The sequence below is a fragment of the Lupinus angustifolius genome, chromosome LG20 (genome assembly GCF_001865875.1).
Source record: "Lupinus angustifolius cultivar Tanjil chromosome LG20, LupAngTanjil_v1.0, whole genome shotgun sequence".
Lineage (NCBI taxonomy): Eukaryota > Viridiplantae > Streptophyta > Magnoliopsida > Fabales > Fabaceae > Lupinus > Lupinus angustifolius.
Genome location: NC_032028.1, coordinates 9634002 through 9650928, shown reverse-complemented (window position 1 = coordinate 9650928; position 16927 = coordinate 9634002). Strand labels below are relative to the sequence as shown.

General features: G+C 31.5%; 1 protein-coding gene across 1 annotated transcript; it reads right to left on the bottom strand.

Moving 5' to 3' along the window:
- Positions 1146-6808, bottom strand: LOC109336584 (glycerol-3-phosphate dehydrogenase SDP6, mitochondrial-like). Its single transcript, XM_019573269.1, has 6 exons — positions 6359-6808; positions 4538-5011; positions 3627-3958; positions 3078-3238; positions 2619-2877; positions 1146-1687 (listed from the first exon to the last, which is right to left on the bottom strand). Exons 1-6 carry the CDS (start codon positions 6720-6722, stop codon positions 1388-1390), a joined length of 1890 nt encoding a protein of 629 aa, XP_019428814.1. The 5' UTR covers positions 6723-6808; the 3' UTR covers positions 1146-1387.

Here is a 16927-nt window from a genome sequence, read left to right as displayed (position 1 = left end):
ACTAATTATACTCAATCTCACCCATTTATTTTATTAAATATTGTAGACCAAATGGGTGAGTGAACTGCAAGATTTAAGAAAATCAATGACCGAGATTGAATATAATTAGTGTAACTTATTCGTTAACATCTAAGTTAAGTTACACTAACCTTAGTCATTCATTTTTCTTAAATCTAATATACCAAATGAGTGAGTGAAAAAAATAATGAGAAAAAAAGAAATCTTAAATAATTCTTAAGTTTCGCTCATTTGATCCAATTTTAAATGTAAGTAGTGTAAAAACACATCCCAACAAAAACCTGACCAACTAGACATTATAGCTAGTTAGAAAAGAGGCCCTAAACCTAGGCCTAATGCTAATTTAGTGTGTGGTTGTGCGTTCTTATCTTACACCACCTCTTCCACCACTGTTCATCGATGTTCACACACTCTCTCACCTTGTTTCCTTTCACTTTTCCAAACCCTCACTCAGTGTAAGCCCTTGATGAAGGAGGAGCAATACTTTATTGTTTGTTGTTTTTGTTCTCACTATTTTTATACAAAGGTTATTCTGAATTATCTTGACTTAACTTGGTCGAACTTGATTTTAACCAATCCATATAATCATCGTGTAACCAAATAATCGTATGGTTAACACTTAACAGTACGAACCAGGGTCGGTTGCTAGGCTGGTTTTCGCTGGAACTCTTAGTTATCATTGGTTAAAAGAGACAATCAAAATAAGAAGTGGATTATTATCCTTAACTATTCTCATAGGCATTACTATGAGGGGAAGTTTGGGTCTGAAATTTTATAGGTCTGATAGGATAATGTGAAGGGTCTTGTTTACCTTTAAAATTTTGTGTGAAATTTGCACCTCAACGATTTAACGAAAAGGAGAATTCAAAGCAAATTATTAGGGCAAAATAAAAAATGTTATACATTTTTTATAAAAGAAATTAATTATGTAGAACAAATTTACACATTAGATCAAAAAAGATTTCATTCAAGTTGTAAAAAATGTGATACTTATTTTCTTGCTCAACTTCATTACTTATCAAGGACTTAGAGTCTCAAATATATTTTTTATTTCCAGGTCACATTCTTAATTGACATTGAACGTCTCACTTTGTACATCTAGAGCAAATCCCATTTTTTATCATATATCAATTATAATAATAATACAATGACCAGTGCAAAATATTGAACAGATTAATCATAGTGTAACAGTTCATAACATACAATAAATTTGAAAAGGAATAAAAGCAACATGTTCCTTGAGTAATTTCTTTTTATAGAAATTGTGAAAGTGAAATTATTTGTGTATGTAAAAAAATAAAAAATTTGAACCCCCTTAATATGGAGCCTATGAAGTGCTGCACTTGCATAGGGACAATCCTGAGAGTAACTATTTGTGTTTGCCATCATCAAAGTGAGCATTATTTGAGGATTTAAAAGTCTTCAAAAATTCGGTAGCCTTCTGTAACTCTTCCTTCTGTCTTGATTTGTCCCATTTGTGTTCATCTGCTAATATCTCAATCACACGAGGCAATGCCCTTTTTGCTGCATTTGTTTCAAGGAATGCAAGACGAGTTCTTCTTGCAATAAAGTCAATAGCAGATTCACAATATTCATTACGAGCACAGTATGCTACTTCTGCCTCTAGATATGGGTACCCATGGGCTAGTCGCTTACCCAAATTTTCATCCTACAATATATTATACATAATCATTTTAAATAATGAAGCTAAGTAGAACTTCTATGACATGCATCAATCCTGTTATGAGAGTAATTAGAAAATGCAACCACTAAAATACACAGCTTTTAGATTTCTAAGTGGACAACTAAAATGGGTCCACATCTGTTTTCCCACTCTTTTGGAATAGCATCATTAACCCAACTCCCAGAAAGAGAAGAAGGAAAATTGAAATGAATTACCCTGGTATGGGTTTTAAGATCTTTTACAACCATCACTAACAAGGTCAAACAATAAGAAGTGCTATGATTATGCAAAAATATATACACTAACATCAGTAATGGTGAAATGAGTATGAGTATGTCCATCCTATCATGTTACCGTACTACAATGAATCTCAAAATAGACCACAGTTCATTACTTCATGTCACATTTGTAAGACTAAACATATCGAAAGTGGCATCAAGTTGAGGGAGTATATAGGATTCAACCCATGTGTAATAGGCCAACATGTATGAATATTCTATTAAAAGTCACATCTTGATTGCTATTTCAGATTGTAGGAAAGATTTCATGCTTGAGACAACAGAGCTCATCCCTAAAAGGAACAGCTGGTGTCATGCAGGCAATGCTTGCTCAATCTTAAAATTCTGAATAATACATACAAACTCAACAGATACGGAAAAGCATTATGGCATTTCCAAAATTATACAGACCATACAAGTTATAACAAAAAAATAAAAATAAAATGGAAAGATAAATACAATGCCACTATATTCTTATTTAAATGTGAGCAAAACAATAATAAGTTAAAAGTTGTTATCGTGACATCTAAGCACATAAGATACAAAATCACCCATTCTATTTTGCATTAAATTGCATTTGTATGTCTTTGTTGCACACTAAAATTATCAATATGAAATAAACAGTAGTAAAAGCAAACCTGAGCAATGGCAGCCACATGCTCAGCCAATTTTCCATATGCATGAGATAAGTGCAATGCAGCAGCAGAGTCCATTGCCCCAGGAACAACTTTGCCACCATGTGTACTTTTCATGCGCCTATACTGTTGAGCAATAACTGTGAAAGAAGAAGGTTCCCACCCTTCAGCACCAGCAATCCGGAGATTGTCAGTCACACATCCATTTGTGGGGGTCAGCTTTCCAGACTTTATAGCTGTGTTAACAGCGTCTTCTGCCATGCTGAAACACATTGTAATCAGAATAATATTGATGTGCATTAGGAATAAGAAGGAAAGTCAACAATGATTGAAACATTAGTTAGAAAATAGTTTAACAAATACTGGATTATCCAATATGATTAATTATATGGCTAGTTCGTGAGACAACCTGTGAATATAACAAAGAAATTTCAGCTGCCCATTAAATAATTACATAATTACCTACGATAGGTAGTCCACTTGCCACCAGTAATGGTGACCAAACCAGGTTGGTCCTCGCAGACAACATGATCCCTTGAGATACTCTCTGTGTTTTTCGCTGTTGGGTCACTTGCTAACGGGCGAATGCCACTCCAAGCAGAAAGAACATCACTGCGCCGTACCTAAAATGTTTCCACCATTATGTATTCCTCATTAGAAAACTGTGCAAAAAGGAAAATTTGATTAAAAAAAGATGCATACATGAATGATTGCTCACTGCCATCATTTGCCTTGCATTTTATCAAGAATTACAAGGACAGGTCACGTTAATTAAAAAAAGAAATAGGGGAAGGGGGGCTCCTACAATGACAGATTGAATTATTTAATAATGAAATCAATGTATATATGATGCAAAATACTGTCACTTCATTTTACTTTATTTTAAGTAAGAGATCCAACATATTTCCAGACAAGCAATGTCTAATAGATCTTCTAATTCTTATACTAACATCAGAAATAAGAGAAAAATGATGAGTTAAAAAGTCATTTGTATTAGCAGGCATAACATACTTTAACATTAAGGTATCCAGATATTGCGTCCAAGATAAATTCTATTTCATCTTCATTTGGTTCTGGGAGATAAGTAATGTTAGTACTAGAATCTGTAGTTCCAGCAACTGTTCGTCCCAGCCATGGCAGCATGAAGACAACACGACCATCCTTAGTTTTAGGAACAATTAAGCCCATTCCATCAGGAGAGTAATAGTCAGGGAGTGTAATATGTACACCACTGCTGGGAGCAATCATTTCTTGTGCGTTTTTGTTCGCCATTTTCCTTACAGCGTCACAAAATGGCCCAGACGCATTCACAATCACTTTTGCGTATGTATCAAACTCTTTGCCTGCAGCACGTAAAATAAATGAAGATAATTAATATTCAACTATCAAGCTATAAATAACTAAAAAATTAAAATTCTTACATAAACTAAATGCAAATAATCCAAATAAAAATTGCTTTAAATAGTATATTAATTGCCAGCTGATGAGGAATTGCTAATTACAACCTTATGCATAAAAATAAAAGCATATGAAAACTCAACTACAAAAGTATTTCTAATATCCATGGTGCAAAGTTCTATAGTACCACATCTGATTTAACTTAAGACCAATAGCTTCACTCCACCTTGTGGAATAAAGGCTTTGTTGTTATTGTATCAGAGTGGAGATGTAGGAGTGGGTGACAGTGAATATGTGGCTTGGTCCAAAAATCCATTAGAGGGCAACCCTGGTACGTTTCAGACATCTAGTAAATGCTTCTTCAGGTTGTCTGTATTTAAATTCAATGCCCAAGTGTCCTTTAACTAGTCAGATATCTTATCCTAATTACTTGTCAGCTTACCAATTTTCTGGTAAACATAAAGTGGTAAGTTATATACCATCAGTGCCACCGTTATTAGTTAAAAAATTAAAGGATGTGTTACCAGTTAAATTATCTCGAATTCTTGCACCAATTATCCGTTGTCCAGCATCATCCTTCAGTAAGGATACAACTTCTGCATGGTTCAGCACTGCTGCACCAGCTAAAGCAGCAGTGCAAGCCAATCCAACATTAAGGCGTGCATCATTCATCTGCCCATCATAATAAACAACAGTGCCTCTTAGGTTTCTATCATCGACCTTCTTTGCCAAAGTGGGGAAGAGTTCACCAGACTGCTTTGTAGAATAATATCTTGAAAAGTGTAACAGTTGTCTTCCTGCAACCAAATCGTACATTTTCAAGCCCATCCAGTAGTACACTACTTCAAACCAGCTAAAACATGGTGTCATGCATGGCAATGCATGGCATAGGTGTGGTGCATTGTCAATAACCCGTTTACGCTCCTCAAGTGCATGAAGCACTAACTTGAATTGCCCATAGTCAAGGTTAAAGACAGCTTTCTCCAAGTAACGAACACCTAATAGTTTACAAGAACATTGAAATGTTATATTAGAACAAGTATTTAGAAAAATATTGAGCATAAAAACTAGCACATAAACTAATAACCATTGCCATAAGTGAGATGAACTCTGGAGGTTCGGTATCTACATTGTTTAGATGCACACAGGCCTTCAAGATAATAAGATCTTAAAACTCATATTCCATGACGCTTCTCAAGCCTCTTTGTCAAGGAAAACACTCACCTTTGACTTCTATTCTTGTATATTTAAAATCAAAAAGTGTGCTATAATCATAGTTTTGTGGTTTAACAACTGCATTTCATATGTCAATTTTTAGTTTTTTACTTACAAAAAACTAATTCATAATCACACTCATTCTTCCTAAATTGCCCTTCAAGGAATCTCATAAAAATTCACCATGCAAGCAAATATTTTATGCCTACAAGATTCCACAATGTTCGATACATTTTCTGTTACAACCATACCATGCTCCTTTATCCATACAAATATTTATGATTCATGCTTTTATATTTAACTTGCACCATCCCTGGCTCCCACACACAAGAGATCTCCGGACTTCAAGCATGTGCAGTGCATATATGCCCATTTTCCCGTGTGTTAAAATTCAAGTTATAATGGGCCACTTAGTCATAGAATTTCTAATATCATGACAAAGACCAACTCGGCGAGCTTCACAAATAGTTTAGAAAAGACAAAGAGAAGGTAATAAGATAAAGTTGAATTAAAAATCATGAAAACAGTGTGCAATCTGGAGTGGTACTAAGAGATTAGAGTGTCATGTTCCATATAAATATGTCCACTCCACACAAATAGTATTCAGTTCTATCATTATATTTACAAGCTTCATTTTCCAATTCATCAATCATAGCATAGCACAACACAGAGATACTAGCAATACAGTCTCTTCATCACGCTCTTTGTTGAGTTAATTTCATGTGATCCACTGAATCACATGGGTCCGGTCTCTACTCGATGAGTCCTCCATGAATTCCATCTAAATAATAAGTAGGTATTACAGAAAGCATTTAAAAGAGTATGTTGCTAGGATCGCTCATATAAACCGAGGGGCGCCTGAGGGAACCCTTCCAGTAGTGTTTTTTCCATACACATGGATTCAGGGTCAGCCTCATGCTTAAGGGGTCCAAGCCTCATCTAATATTATTCCCACAAATTACACAAATACGTGTTCCATTCACATCAAGGTTACTACAACTAACCAAAACAAACAAAAAAAATCAAAGAAAATGATCAAAAGATGATATCACAGGATTCACATCATTCCAAAGCATTAATAACTCAATTTCCACTTCAACAACATCTAAATCCTTAATCACATTTCATACCTCCGTGAAGGAGCTTCGTGGATCGTGAAGAAGTTCCAGAAGCGAAATCCTCACGCTCAACCAACCCGACCCGGAGACCACGTGTCACGGCATCGAGAGCAGCGCCAGAGCCCGTAGCGCCACCGCCAATAACAAGCACATCGAGAGGGTTCTCCTTTCCGGCGCCGATCAGCGCCTTCTCCTGCGTCTCCCTCGACGGAACAACGGCGTTGAAATCATGCACCTTCTTTCGGAGTTCTTCAAGGCGGGAACCGCCTCCGAAGTCGTTAGCGGAAATCGGAGGATTGTATAGAATCACTGCTCCGCCGTACGCGGTGGCGGCGGCAACACCGACCGCGGCTCCGAGTTTTCTGAGTCGAGTCATGGCGGTTATTACAATAAAAAAGGAGAGAGAACAAAAGAGAGTAAAATAAAATAATAATAATAATAATAATAATAATAAATGAATAAAAAGCGCGGTGAGAGAAAACGGTGAAGAAGTGAAAAGTGAGATGGTAGTTAAGAATGTGAGTGTGATAATGTGTTGAATATAAAGAAATGGTCAAAAGGTTATAACGAAAGTGTGTGTGATGTGATAGTGACAAATGTAAGAGAGTGAAACCATGAATTGCTTATGTGTTGCTACTTTAAATTAGGAAAAGGAAAAGTCAAGGTCTATTTTTAAGAATGTAGGTGGCTTGAGTTAAAATTCGTAAGTGATTATAGCTCAATTGTTTTAAATTTTAAATTTCAGTTGTTGTTTTTTTTTATATAAGGACATAGTATAAAAATATTATTTTGAACATTATGAAAAAAGGTAAAATAATATGGTAAAACTAAGTCTAACATTTTTCAATTTATTGGGGATGTTATTTTTAATGTAAAGTTATATTCCCTTAAATAATACCTTAATTTTGGTTAATATTATTTTTCCATATTACTATATTCTTCATTATTTATATGATTAATGAATTAATTTATTTTAGAGTGAATGACTACTCCCTTTCAATAAAGGTTATTCTTATGAATTGAACATTGATGAAGTGAAAATGTAGCAATGCCTTATATCACTTCATCAATGTTTGGTGGCGTTTATTATTATTTTTTAAAGGTGTTTCAGTCTTTGCTTTTTATATAAGAAAGTTTTTGCAATCAATTAAAATATGAAATGTGCATGACATTTTGTGGTTTATTTTTTGAGATAAAAACAAAAAATTGTAATTCTGATTCTATCATCCCATTTCTCCTGATTTTATTTACCCAGAAAATAAGTTAAAACTTATTTCCTGAAATGGTATTTTAAATTAGGACAATATCAATTAATAAATGTTTATAATCAAGAGAACATTAAAAATAATAAAGGTATATGAAAAATGCCAGTTAAAACTTATATGTACCACTAGTTTTTAGTCTGTACCATGTAAGGGTTTTTAACTTTCATTATATTAGTTATACTGGTATAAAGTACTTTTCGATTTAATATCAACATGAATTTTGATAGTTGAGCAAAAATTCAAAAAATAATTCCTGTAATTTGGTTGATATAATATAATTAATTGCATGGATTGTTTTCCTTATTGCTTCAATCAAATTAAATATGTATGATTTGATTCTTTAGATTTATGCGAATAAAGATACTTATGGAGAATCATTCTTCTTCAAACAAATAATACTGATTTATGTAAAATATATTATTCTATTAAATCATCTTACTAATATTCTTATTTACAAGAAAATAATATATGTTATAAACTAATAATTTATTTATTAATGATTAATTTATATTTAATATATGTCATTTTTATATGAATAAAAATATTTGTAAGAGGATATAACATTATTATTCATCGCTTTCATTAATCGCATGCATACTGGAGCGAATCAAATGGGGATTAGCTGTTCCACTTTTTGGTGTCTTATTGTATCCTAATTCAATGAAAATTTAACACATACTTGAAAAGAAAATTAAAAAATATATAAAACAATATTTTTATATAATTTGGTGAGATATGATTGACTTGGGACATGGAGACGGAAACTTTTGGGACAGAGGATCTTGATTCGGAACCAATCATGTTATTTGACGATCTTCTACTTCTTTTTATTTCTTTCTTCACCAAAGAAAAAGATGCCAAAGGAAACGTTATTCCTCTTAGTATTCTTTTGGTTTGCTCACTTTTTAACCAGATGCTTAGGCCACAAATATCAATAACAAGGCAATTGGAGAAACAAATGTTAAGTTTTTTTCACTTTCATTTTATTCCATGTCATTCATATTTAATCTCATTAATTCTTAAATACATTTAAAATGAATGAATGATGAATATACAATGTATATGTAAATTATACTAACTATGCCTAAATATTACATTTGTATTATTATTTGTAAGTCTAGTAAGAGCCAAGAAGAATCTCATTGTCATGATGGCAAACTTGAACCTTCTTCATCCTTAAGGAAGAAAATTAGATTGACTTTTTAAGAATAATGCTACAGATATTCATAATTTAAGTGCATCGCCACCTCCAGTATTATTTAACTAGTTTTTAATCGGTGACATGTACACTTAAAAATTTATTACTTTAGTTGCAGAGTACTTCTATGATAAAAATTAATAAGTACGTACTATAATTAGTTTATTATAATTTAGTTGTTATTATTTAAATTAAGTTTTTATAGTTGATCGAGAAAATTACAAAAATGCACTTATTCATCAATTTCCTAAAACTTAGTTGTTATTAATATAATTGCATGAATTCCTTTCTTACTTCAATCAAATTGAAATAATATGATTTAATTTCCATTACTTTTCTGAATAATTATTATAATAGTAATGGCGGCTATATATACAATAATTTCTCTCTATACTGTAGTGGGATTTTGTGAATGATGTTGTGATATTTGATGATTAGCCATCAAATCAGAGTATAACAATAATCATATAATTATATTGGTCGAAACTAATTATATTTATCAGTTTTTATTTAAACTATATCGATTATATTACTCGATTTCTATTTAAAATTATACTTTTTTTTATAAAAATCACTTCATTTTTACCAAAAATACTATTAAGAGGATCAATCATATAGTCAATATCTTTGTTTATACTTCTAAAATATAATATACAACTAAGTCTTACATTTTTTAATAAGTAGTGTAAATAAAATTCATTGAGTCTAAAAGAAGATTTATTAGTACTTGTTAGTAAGGTGTGCGGAATAAAGAATTAAAGGCGTGACAAATTGATGAGTCGTGAACTTCGGATTAAGATATATTTTTAAAATTTATTTATCTTTAAAAGGGTAAAGTGCTTAAAAAGAGGTGGAAAAGGAGATACGTGAGATGTAATTAGACAATAAAAACTTGATAATGTGAGTAGAATTATATGGTTTCTAGATTAACCGTAATTTTAAATATAGGAACCAAATCGAACTCGTCATTTTCTATTATTTTTTATAAAAATATTATATTAATTGAAAGTTGAAAATGTATTATAAAACATATTATATTGTTTGTCCATAAAAGAAAAAACATTACTAGTATTATTATCAAAAATTATGAATCATATATAGATGAGTAAAAAACTTGAAACTCATAATTGTTTGTTAGCAACATATATATAACAATTATGTAATTTATGAGGAAAAAAGTAAATTATCTCATATAATAAGAGAAAATTATGTATATACTGACAGTTTAAGAGTTTTTATACTGTCACTGCATTATTAATTATTGGTTTTTAATAATCATTAACTTTTAAATACAAATGTGAATGGTGCACTGATTATATATAAATATTTATACTGTCGATGCATATATATTACACTCGTATAATAATATAATCCATAATTAGTTCTAATAGTTACATATATAACCTTATAATTCACAATTAGTAACACACATAATAATACATGTATGTCAATATATGATATATGTTAGTTTCAAACTCAACAACATAAAAGTTAAAAATATGTTCAAAATCATCAAGACATTAATAAATAATTTACTAAGTAATAATATATATAATACTAACATAATAATTTAATAATATATAACACTATCATTTAACAAAATTAAGAATTTAAGCCACAAAATTGGATGAAAATTTTAAACAATAATAAAACATCATTCTTTAGTCTCTATTTCTTTAATCTATGTTTGGTTCTGACGGTTTCACAATTTAAACATGAACCACTTAACCCCTAATAATAATTAATTAATCGATGCTATTTTATAATCAATTATTTCAATTTGTGTACCCTATCTTGAGTGGGTAAGGACGTAAGGTATTGTGACATCTTCAAAATAATCCAGAATGGACAATTTCTCCATCAGATATTTTGGCTCGTGACCCACCACTACAAGTCTCTATGGGGTGGTGACCCTTCAACTAAAAGGTGCATATTCCGTGATATATGCCACAGAAACATTACTTACATATATTGCCGGTCAATGTATGTGTTCACTAGTACCTAACTCCCAATTTTTATTGTCCGATTTTGTCTGATATGTTATCCGATTTTATCTCATATGTTATTCACGCTAATAATAATGAAGCAAAACAATAATAATAATAAATTTGTAATTGTTATGATATGATGCTGCAAAAGTTAATTTTGCAATGGTGCATGTTAATATTTGCTTATTTGAACGCCACAAGTTAATATTCTAATCCTTAAGAGATGTACTTGGATGAAAAATCAAACTACAATGAGGGACATCAGCAATGACAGATGAAGTTGATCATAGTGGTGACATCTGCCCCACATAAATTTTAAGAACAAATTTTCCTGTACATTTTCCCTTCAATTCCATGTTCATATTTACTTTTAGAATTAGTTACTTTTGATATTACTATCACAAATGCAATTATGTTGAAAAAACTTTATCGGCTATGAATACTATCAAAGATCTTATATATACAATTATATGTGAGATGGATGATTAGGTGATTGTTTGATTTCTTATATGAGAATATATAGGTTTTATAGTATTGAAATATTTCAAAAATTATTTTGAAATTTTATTAGTGTAGTATGATCCTATAATTACAAGGCTTTTTAAGGTTTTATATTTTATTATTACTTACACTAATGTGTGATGATATTGTGATATAATATGGTTTGAGAATTAAGATAATCACATATTCTAATATTTCCCCTCAAACTAACATTTATTACGCTCCACCAAACACTAATTGTTTCAAGATGTTGTAAACATTGTCCAAGTCTACAAGGAAACGATGGAGTGAAAGCTACGACAAGGTAGTCTTAAGTAGTTGGCACAAATGCTCTCAACCATTAGTATCAGTACGCCAAAATAGTAAAATAATAATGCTTAAAATTGTCATTTAATAGTGTTTTCTATGTGAGTGCAATAGTATATAAGGTTATAGTCAACAGCGTTTTTTGAAGCATTTAACAACGTTCACTGAAACAAACGATGTTAAATGTCTACTTTCTAAATAAGTCAATATTTTTCTCACACATTCTATCAAACACATGACAAGCATGTCCAACTCCATCACATTTACAATAGATTTGTCTAATTATCACCGACTCCAGCTAATTCAACATTGACATATTCCAATACTATAAAATAACATATTAGTAATGAGATTTTACGCAAATTGTTCATTCTTTCTCCTCCAATGTGCAAATCCTTACAGAGTGTTCATGTGTTCCTCAATGATCAATGCAAGCTGCAAATACAAATAAAAAATGTATCTCTAAACAAATTGCAAAAGTTATGAAAAATATATAAAATTAGCAGTAATTGATAAAGAATATTTACCATTACACTCAAACTTTGTGTTCTAAACCAGTGAACCATAGCCAAAACCCTAGAACGTTGCATAACTTCACAACAAATAAAGACTTGTTATTTATGGTGTAAATGCAAATATCAAGACTTAATAAAAAATAAATAAATGGGCTAAAATAAGATAACGATTTACCTCATGCGTGAAGATAAAAACCAAAAACCGATAACTTGTTTGAAGAGAGAAACTAAAAACAAAAGAGAAAAAAATGTCATTGAGAAGAAGAAAAGTAAGAGAAATAATAAACTGATTGATATGTGTATTATTGTATGTGAGATTTTGTTTTTGAATTTGAAAAAACTCTCACTCACTTCAATAAAAGCGCTTTCTTCAATAAGCAATGTTAAATGTGTTATCTTTAACAACACTTATTGAAGAAGTGTTGTCAAATATATGAAGTATCGTCTTTAACAGAGCTTTCTTCAGTAAGCGTTGTTAAAGATAACACACATTTAACAGCGCGCTTAAATAAGCGTAGTTAAAGATAACACATTTAACAGCGCTTATTGAAGAAGTGTTGTTAAATATATGAAGTATGATCTTTAACAACACTTTCTTCAATAAGCGCTTTAAAGATAGCACATTTAACAGCGCTTTCTTCAATGATCGCTGTTAATTTTTTTCCGCATTATATTTAACAGCATTCAACACATAAGCGTTGTTAAATGTGCGTTGTTAAATACCAATTATGGCATAGTGTAACATTGACAATTTCAAATGTCATAGGGTAATAAAGCTAAACCATCCATGGCAAGATCTATCTTCCTGTCAAACCATAATGGAAAGAAGCAAACAACACATAATCCCATCCAAAGCAAACGCAATCTCCAAGCCTAACTATGACGGATAGAAGCAAACAACTTTTAACCATTTATAGCAGAAACTATCTCTAAGCTTAACCACTATGTGCAAAAGTACACTAACAAGAATGGTGACTGCACAAGATGTAACACCAAACAATAATGACCTAATTTAAGAATTAATCTTCAATGAAAAAGAATTAGAGAGCACCAACAACCAGAAACCACCATCATTTAACTAATAGTCAAGACGACATCAAAAAGCATAGAAAATAACATTTTCCAAGATAGAAGATCTAAATACTAACTGCAATTATACCACTATAGATTTGAACCACTTCAAGAGTTCTATATGCAACACTCTCCCACAAACTAAATTATATGTATTCAACTTATCACATGTGGAGAAAGAGAACATCAACGAAGCTTGCGATGGAGTTGACAATCATGAATCCAAGAAGAATATGTATGTCAAAACTTTAACAAGATCGTATACCAACTAGAAGAAAAATATAGAACATGGAAAGAAAACCGACGTTTTAATGAAAGAGACTAGAAGACGAAAAATGATGATAAAGAAATTTATTTTAAAAATTTAAACTCGTGTCTCCTAGTCACAACCGGGCTATACGACAACCAGGCTCGGGCTAGGCTTACCCGGACGGGTTCATGCTACCAACTTTTCCTTATTTTTTATCTTTTTTGAGACTTTTGGTTTGGTGATAAGCCTTTGGTGAAAATCATTTTACAAAATAACTTATAATAAAAAAGAGATAATAAATATTATGTTATGAACTTTGAATAAAAAATAGAGTAACGTCTATAACATAAATATTTATAAATTACAATAATGTTATAGAGTTAAACATTATATTATTTTTTCTATTTTGCATAATATCCTTTTAAGCTCGATAAAAAATAATGTATGAAATCAAATTAGAAGACATTAAATCATATTGATTTCATTTTTTATTTCTTAATCGTGTATCTAATTATATTTAACTTCTACAACAAAAACATAATAAAGAAAATAATTTTTCCAACAAAACTAAAAGACAATATAATTTTCTCATAGAGAACTCCACACAACCAAATTTAATATAATAGTTCAAAATAAAAGTGTTGATAAAGAATATACAAAGAATAATATTTTTTATAGCGTCTAAAAATTTATATATTATAGTGAAGTCCAAATTATATTGTGTTAGAGAATGAAAGTCTAAGAATGGCAAAAAAACCGTACCCGTGGGTAAAACCAGTACAAGCACGGTACGAGTCACAAACGGGTACCCGCGGGTATTATAAATGAGTTTTTAAAAATACTCGTAGTACATATGGGCGGGTACGAGTATTATGGTACATGTGTCCGCGGGTACCCGTTATTTATATATTAATATATTATATTTAATTAAAAAAAGTACATTATTCTAACCTTCATTACACTATGTACATTTTTTATTTTTACTTTGTTTACATATTTTATTGAGTTTGGTGGTGAAACATTCTACAAATATTATTACATGTGTAGAAACACACATGTTTTACAAAGAAAAAATATATTTTTTGCTAAGGAAATGAGAACCGAAAATCACACAAATAGAAAACACCAATAAATTTAACATTTTTGCCAAATATTCAATCAAAAGGTACAAAAATAATTAAGTTTCATCTCATTTGAAACATAATAGAACTAAAAAATTAAAAATTCATTTATAATATAAGAAACTCGTGGGTACCCATTGTACTCGCGGATACCCAGAAATACCCGCGAACATCCGTACACAGGTACCCGTACGGGTACGGGCGAGTATGGGTAATGCTCTCCTATTTTGAAACGGGTAGCGATAGCTACTACCCGTGCCCGTCTGTGCCTGTTGTCATCTCTATGAGAGTCCAATAAAAATGAGATATTTAAAAAATAAATTATGTTAAAAATTATATATATGGACTTCAAGTCTTAACTAAAAAATATGACATTAGATCTATAAGTTTGGTTATTTTGGGCATAGGAAGTGTGTTAAAAAAGTTATACATTAGTATCAAATTCAAATAACTTTTTAATATTATGTCAGTCGGCCCACCACAACTCGCAACCTGCTTAGGGCGGGTTTGGGCTACAATTTGATATGCATAAATTATATTCGGGCTGATAAGAATGAAATAGTAACTCTAGGAATTGCAAAGAATTTGAAGGAACAAAGTAAGAACAAGGAATCCTATGAAATGAAAGGATCCTGAGAATTATGTTATTAGATTGAGAGGAAAGATTACAAGAAGTGTGTAAATTCTGAAAACAGTGAATGAATATCAAAACAGTTAGAAGTTGTTATTTATAGCTAACTGTCTTAATTGTCATTATCAAAATTTTTATAGAAGGAAAGTACACGTATGAAAGGTAAATAATACAAGTAAAATTATTCCTATAGGAATAATCCCTATCAATATCCCCCTCTTAAGATGATCCATGACCTCATGGATTGAAATCTGTAAACTTCTTCTTCAAATCATAAAAGAATTCCCAAGTGGCATCTTCCAATAGTTGATGCTTCCATTTTACCAACACCTTAGTTCCAGCCTGGCCCGTCCTCTTCACAGTCATTCGATCCAAAATTGCTTTTGGTTTCTTCTGTAACACCGCGAATTTTACGATTTTGAATTATAAGATTTTATTAATATTTTTATTAATTATATATATTCGAAAATGAATTTCTGGGAATTTTCGGTAAAGAATTAGACGAAACTCTAGTTGAGTTTTAGTCGTATAATTTTATTTCCTATTTTATGGTAAATTTTGGTAATTTTCGGAGACAGTCGGTTCTGAACCACTGTCGGGCCCGAAATCCACCCAGTACGACTCAAAAAGTGGTTTTTGAGTTCCGTAACTCGGGATCGAATTCCGATCGCACCGTTGGCTTCGTAATTTCATTTCGAGTCAATATAGACCCTGAATACACCCATACCTATTTTCTAAATATTTTTCACTCGGAATGCCGAAATCCGAAATTCTAATCGGATATTACGATCGGGCGATTTATAATATCCGATCGAGTATTAGCCGATAATACTCGAGCATGTTTATCGCACGTGTCCGCGAAGTGGTCGTTTCGCATTGGGATGCGAGATTTGCCTTTCCATAAAGCAAACCTCACATCACTCAATCTTACCATTAGCCACCCTAGTAAGCCACCCTAGGAGATCTTCATGATTGCCTAGGAGGGAAATCAGATTTCCCTCTCCCCTAAAGCCCTCACACTCCACACTTCTCTCACACTCTCTCATTTTCAACTTTGCAAGGAGAAGGTAAATCCTCTATTATTCTTTTCTCTCATTTTCTCCTTTCTTCTTCCATCTTCAAACCTTGATCTCTCAACATTCAACCAATGGATGTTGATGAGATTTAAGTATGATGTTCATGAGCATGTCAAGAACATATTCAACCGTTGAAATTTTCTAAAACGCTTTCTAACTCATTTTCTCCTCAAAACCGAAAATGGTGATGTTCTTGAACTTATGAAAATATTTTGTTGAAACCATGAACAACTTGTGTTCATGGAGTTATTATAATATTGTATTACATACTTTTTATTGTTTTAGCCAAAGGGGACGATGATAAAGTCAAAGGAACCTTTAGGAAAATGTTTTGGAAAAATGAGAATGTATGGATATTTCTATTTGTTTTTAGCCTTAAAACCATGGCTTGGAACAAGTTGGAAAAGTAGAAACTTTTGTTAAAAAAAAAAGATGTTAAGGTTTATGAGTACATGAATGTCTCATAAAACTCTTAAATGATACTTTGAATAACTTACTTTAAAGTGGTAAGATTATCAAAGAATGTCTTAAATCAGAATATGTAGTTTTACTAAAAACCGTACGTTTAAAATGAATGGAAATCGTGAACGGACTTTCGATGAAAAAGGATGGTCAAGAACATGTGATGTTGGACCGCATGGATGAAAGGGATGTATGAT